This window comes from Pseudoliparis swirei, chromosome 16, assembly GCF_029220125.1.
Source record: "Pseudoliparis swirei isolate HS2019 ecotype Mariana Trench chromosome 16, NWPU_hadal_v1, whole genome shotgun sequence".
Taxonomy (NCBI): domain Eukaryota; kingdom Metazoa; phylum Chordata; class Actinopteri; order Perciformes; family Liparidae; genus Pseudoliparis; species Pseudoliparis swirei.
In genome coordinates, this window is record NC_079403.1 from 25,793,913 (window position 1) to 25,799,912 (window position 6,000).

Genomic DNA, 6,000 nt, shown 5'->3' on the forward strand with positions numbered 1-6,000 from the left:
CCTATAGGAGCTCAGTGTCTCCTAGAGGAGAGGAGCTCAGTGTCTCCTAGAGGAGAGGAGCTCAGTGTCTCCTAGAGGAGCTCAGTGTCTCCTAGAGGAGAGGAGCTCAGTGTCTCCTAGAGGAGCTCAGTGTCTCCTAGAGGAGAGGAGCTCAGTGTCTCCTAGAGGAGAGGAGCTCAGTGTCTCCTAGAGGAGGAGCTCAGTGTCTCCTAGAGGAGAGGAGCTCAGTGTCTCCTAGAGGAGCTCAGTGTCTCCTAGAGGAGGAGCTCAGTGTCTCCTATAGGAGGAGCTCAGTGTCTCCTAGAGGAAAGAGGAGCTCAGTGTCTCCTAGAGGAGGAGCTCAGTGTCTCCTAGAGGAGAGGAGCTCAGTGTCTCCTAGAGGAAAGAGGAGCTCAGTGTCTCCTCTCAGCCTTCAGGACCCAGACCACCTGGTCCAGTGGTCTGGGTCTCGGAGGGTTCCGGTTCCCCCTCCCTGGACAGCTTCATGTTGTATTTGACGAGGCTTCTCTTCGCCGCATGTGTTTCTGCTTTGTCGACGTCATCTGAAGCTGACGAGCATCTTATTAAAAAAGAAAAAGCAGATGAAGCATAATTAACATATTTTAAAGGTCACGTAATGAAAAAGAAGAGACCTCCTCTCACAGGCCGATGTGTTACCTCACTGTGGATATATTCTCGATTTATTTACTCTTATCTTTCTCTTTTTTTTGTTTCTATGAAATGTTTAAAAAGAAAGAAAAAAAGTTGAAGAGAATCTTTCGTGTTTCTCTGGTGTTGTGTGTCGTGCTCCTCCTCGTCGTGACCCTGCGCCTCCTCCTGGTACCAACGTTCAACATGTTCTTTTGTTTCATGGAAAAAAGAAACGGAGGAGAGAAACAAAAGAAGCTCGACCTCCTCTTGGATTTCTAAACATATTATTATCTCTTTTTTATATAGTGTGTACAGATGCTTATGAATGAGAGATCAATATAGGAAGTAGAGGATTGACACGTATGTTAACTTCTAACATAGCTGGAGTAGAACATGTGAATAAAGAAACCAGTTTCACTACGACGAGTCTGACTGTTCATTTAAAGATGTTACACAGAGTACCACGTAAAACACTCCATCAGCTACACACACACACACACTCTGCTGAGGATGAAACTAAAACGAAGTTTCAGATTTTATTTACGTCCTCTTCGTTTGCTCTATTTCTACCTCCCTGTCTACGCAAATATAAATATTTTATTATTTATTATATATATAATTATTTATTTTATATATATATATATGATTATTTAATATATATATGATTATTTATTATATATATAATTATTTATTATACATATAATTATTTATTATATATGTATATAATTTTTTATAATATATCTAATTATTTATTATATCTAATTATTTATTTTCTATGTATAGAATTATTTATTATATATATAATTATTTATATAGAATTATTTGTTTTATATGTATATATTTATTTATATATAAATATATATATATTAGATCCTTTGTCTAAATAAAGAAATACTGCAGCATGACCAAACTCATCTGAAACATGCAAGTCCTCCTTTCACTCCTCACTGCAGTCCCATGACGTCACCACGAGGGGGCGCTGCTGCCCTTCACACCAGAGCTGCCTGCTGCAGCAGAGACACTCAGAGACAGTCTGAGGGTCCTGACCTCCACAGGTCGTCTGGAGCTGAGGCTGAGGGGGCTTTAATCACGAGGGTTGTCGGTTTGATGCCCGTCTCCTCCTGCTGAAGTGTCCTTGAGCAAGACACTGAACCCCGAGGTGCAGCTGTTAGGCACACAGATGAATACGCTATGAATTAATGTGATATGTAGAGAGTGTAAACTCAATCTGTGTGATATTTAGGATTTAAATATTCCATATTGTGTAATCTGCATAGCAATAGCCCTCTGCTGGTGAACACGGGTAATGCAGTGTTCCACCTGCAGACAGGTGTACGCTCCAGAGAGGCCTCCTCTGACTTCTTCCTGAGGGATGAGTTTGTTCTGCCTGACCTCATGAGCTGAACATCAGGACCAGACGTCTCCGTCTGCAGCGTCTCAGACGTCGAGTCGGGATTGAGATCTGCGGCCTCAGCAAGAAGAAAACGCTGAGGCTGCAGATCTGCCGTCGCCTCACAGGAGTGTGACTCCTCATGTAGAGGAGCTCATGTAGAGGAGCTCATGTAGAGGAGTTCATAGAGGAGCTCATGTAGAGGAGCTCATGTAAAGGAGCTCATGTAGAGGAGCTCATAGAGGAGCTCATGTAGAGGTGCTCATGTAGAGGAGTTCATGTAAAGGAGCTCATAGAGGAGCTCATGTAGAGGAGCTCATAGAGGTGCTCATGTAGAGGAGCTCATAGAGGAGCTCATGTAGAGGAGTTCATAGATGAGCTCATGTAGAGCTCATGTAGAGGAGCTCATGTAGAGGAGCTCATAGAGGAGCTCATGTAGAGGTGCTCATGTAGAGGAGCTCATAGAGGAGCTCATGTAGAGCTCATGTAGAGGAGCTCATGTAGAGGTGCTCATGTAGAGGAGCTCATGTAGAGGAGCTCATGTAGAGGAGCTCATGTAGAGGAGCTCATGTAGAGGAGCTCATGTAGAGGTGCTCATGTAGAGGAGCTCATAGAGGAGCTCATGTAGAGCTCATGTAGAGGAGCTCATGTAGAGGAGCTCATAGAGGAGCTCATGTAGAGGAGCTCATGTAGAGGAGCTCATGTAGAGGAGCTCATGTAGAGGAGCTCATGTAGAGGAGCTCATAGAGGAGCTCATGTAGAGGAGCTCATAGAGGGGGTGCTACGTCGATCTGTCAGGTCCTGAATAATAACCGAACATCTCGACGTCTCTCTGTGGCATTGAGGTGAAAACCTGAACGCCTCCAACATGTTTTTGTTTTGTTGGTAAACAAAACAAAGAAACTCTTGTCGTTGTTGTTCTGGTGAATATCATGCAGACCGACAGGGGGCGCTACACATCACCTGGTGGACGAGTCCGACTCGTCCAGGTGTTCATCTTCTGCTCTACATGTTGCTCGAGACTGATGACGTCACGATGCTCAGCCTTTATTCATGGGAAGTGAATATTATAATTTCTTTAGAAAACAACTGATTTCATCTTTTAGGGGAATCATGGAGGCTGTGAGTCAAATGAGTCTGAATGTGTTAGAAGAGATTAAAGGTCCCCACGTTCAGCCACGTGCAGGTACAGGTGTGTGCAAGAGAGGAAGGGGGTGGAGGGGAGAGGGGAGGGAGAGAGAGAGATGGAGGGGAGAGATGGAGGGAGAGATGGAGGGGAGAGGTGGAGGAGAGGAGAGAGAGAGAGAGATACAGGGGAGGATGGAGGGAGAGAGATGGAGGAGAGAGAGATGGAGGGGAGAGGTGGAGGGGAGAGGAGAGAGAGAGATGGAGGGGAGAGAGAGAGAGATGGAGGGGGGAGAGGTGGAGGGAGAGAGAGAGAGATGGAGGGGGGAGAGATGGAGGGGAGAGAGATGGAGGGGGGAGAGGTGGAGGGGGAGAGAGAGAGAGATGGAGGGGGGAGAGGTGGAGGGAGAGAGAGAGAGATGGAGGGGGGGGGGGGCATTACAGTCTAATCCCGGCAGACCTACACACACCAACACCATCTGTCACCGTTCGCACTCCGAGTCATCTGCCTGGACCAGAACCGCAGAGACCGGTACTGGTGGGGGGGGGATTCTGATTTTCCCCGACAGCAGCTCAGAGAGCCGCAGCAGAGCCCGAGAGAGAGACCCGGGGAGGCGGCGACACACGGTAGCCGGTACCGACCCGCGAGCTCCCGCTGACTGCGGCGTCCGAGCCCCGTTCACCCGGGGAACCGGAGAGGCTGCCGAGAGGCTGCACGAGCGCCGCGGACCGGGACCGATAACGAGCTGGTCGGAGAGCTGCTGGGTCCCATTGCCTCTGGGTGAGCCCGGTTCTGGTCCCATTGCCTCTGGGTGAGCCCGGTTCTGGTTCTACCTGTCACATACCTGCAGTGTTGAGCTTCTTGTAGCTCTCTCTGGAGCCCATTCCACCACTGTGAGAGAATATCTCATTATTATGACTTACTTTGACTTACTATCTCATAATCATAGTCAATATATTATTTCGTCACTTTTGAAGTATTGCTGCTAAACAGTGAAGCTAACAGGAATAGTTATTCTTATAGAAATGCTTGAATTTCTATCATTGCTTGTTTGTCATTAATTTATTAAACATTGTCTGTAATTTCTTCTGCAACTAACTTTAACTCATTAAACCTGTTTCCATAACCTTAACGTTAATAACCTCCTCTGGTTAATCATCGTCACTTTGGTGGTTTATCGTTTTTATATTTATTTATTTTTATTTCCCTTATTGCCCGATCAGGACCGAGGATCTTATTTTTGTCCCCGCCGAGCCGCCGTAGTCATGGGCGACAACATGTCCAAGCGGCTGAGGCTGATCTCGACTACGGAAGCCGAGATGGAGGAGCGATCCTTCCCGAACCCGTTCCCGGACTGGGACCCCGGAGCCCTCGCGTCCTCCTCCGGGTCCGAGGAAGACCACAATGAGCCGCTCGATGAAGACTCGAAGGTGAGAAGTTGTTTTAGTGACGTTTAATAACACCTGTGACGTGCTAACTACAGCTAGCTTAGCAGGTACCCGGTTAGCGCTGCCGGTGAAGTGACGTTCATGATGACGTCATCCAGGTCCCTTTCCTGCAGGTCCCTGTCCTCTGGGTCCCTTTCCTGCAGGTCCCTGTCCACTAGGTCCCTGTCCTCTAGGTCCCTGTCCCAGGGCTCTCAAGTTTTGAAGACAGGCAAGCGTGAGATTTCCATCAGCACCCGATACAGCTGACCGTTGCGCATCGAGCCGAGAAAAGTTGTTGACGGGGGGGGGGGGGGGGGGTGCTAGTGACTATTTCTACTCCGAGAAAAGTTGTTGGGGGGGGTGCTAGTGACTATTTTTTTGCTCCATCCCAATGCGCGCAGACTGGCGTCGGAGCTCTGCAGCGGAACAATCGATCGGCGTATCGAGCACCCCTGCATTCAAGCATTAAATAGCCGAGAGGTTTTTTCAGCGTGAGGAATTAGATGTGTGGCGGGAGTGCGTGAGATAAGACCGAAATGCGTGAGTCTCACGCTCAATGCGTGAGACTTGAGAGCCCTGCTGTCCTCTAGGTCCCTGTCCTCTAGGTCCCTGTCCTCTAGGTCCCTGTCCTCTAGGTCCCCGTCCTCTAGGTCCCTGTCCACTAGGTCCCTGTCCTCTAGGTCCCCGTCCACTAGGTCCCCGTCCACTAGGTCCCTGTCCTCTAGGTCCCCGTCCTCTATGTCCCTGTCCACTAGGTCCCTGTCCACTAGGTCCCTGTCCACTAGGTCCCTGTCCACTAGGTCCCTGTCCTCTAGGTCCCCGTCCTCTAGGTCCCTGTCCACTAGGTCCCTGTCCACTAGGTCCCTGTCCTCTAGGTCCCCGTCCACTAGGTCCCCGTCCACTAGGTCCCTGTCCTCTATGTCCCCGTCCACTAGGTCCCTGTCCACTAGGTCCCCGTCCACTAGGTCCCCGTCCACTAGGTCCCCGTCCTCTAGGTCCCTGTCCACTAGGTCCCTGTCCACTAGGTCCCTGTCCTCTAGGTCCCCGTCCACTAGGTCCCTGTCCACTAGGTCCCTGTCCTCTAGGTCCCCGTCCTCTATGTCCCTGTCCACTAGGTCCCTGTCCACTAGGTCCCTGTCCTCTAGGTCTCCGTCCTCTAGGTCCCTGTCCACTAGGTCCCTGTCCTCTAGGTCCCCGTCCACTAGGTCCCTGTCCACTAGGTCCCCGTCCTCTAGGTCCCCGTCCTCTATGTCCCTGTCCACTAGGTCCCTGTCCTCTAGGTCCCCGTCCTCTAGGTCCCCGTCCACTAGGTCCCTGTCCACTAGGTCCCTGTCCACTAGGTCCCTGTCCTCTAGGTCCCCGTCCACTAGGTCCCTGTCCACTAGGTCCCTGTCCTCTATGTCCCCGTCCACTAGGTCCCTGTCCAC

The 6,000-nt window shown here is 49.8% G+C and overlaps 1 protein-coding gene across 4 annotated transcripts in view; it reads left to right on the plus strand.

The window, feature by feature from the left end:
• The first annotated feature begins 3,642 nt into the window (after positions 1 to 3,642).
• The window catches only part of lancl2 (LanC lantibiotic synthetase component C-like 2 (bacterial)), a 12,556-nt gene continuing 10,198 nt past the window's right edge, over positions 3,643 to 6,000 (plus strand). Inside the window, exons 1-2 of one of the 4 annotated variants that reach the window (XM_056433902.1) lie at positions 3,643 to 3,957; positions 4,370 to 4,576. In XM_056433902.1, coding sequence (XP_056289877.1) covers positions 4,412 to 4,576 — 165 coding nt within the window. In that variant the 5' untranslated portion in view covers positions 3,643 to 3,957; positions 4,370 to 4,411. Of the gene's footprint in view, positions 3,958 to 4,019; positions 4,040 to 4,369; positions 4,577 to 4,974; positions 5,065 to 6,000 lie in introns of those variants that run through there. The other 3 variants (XM_056433903.1, XM_056433904.1, XM_056433905.1) reach the window with 3 other exon arrangements.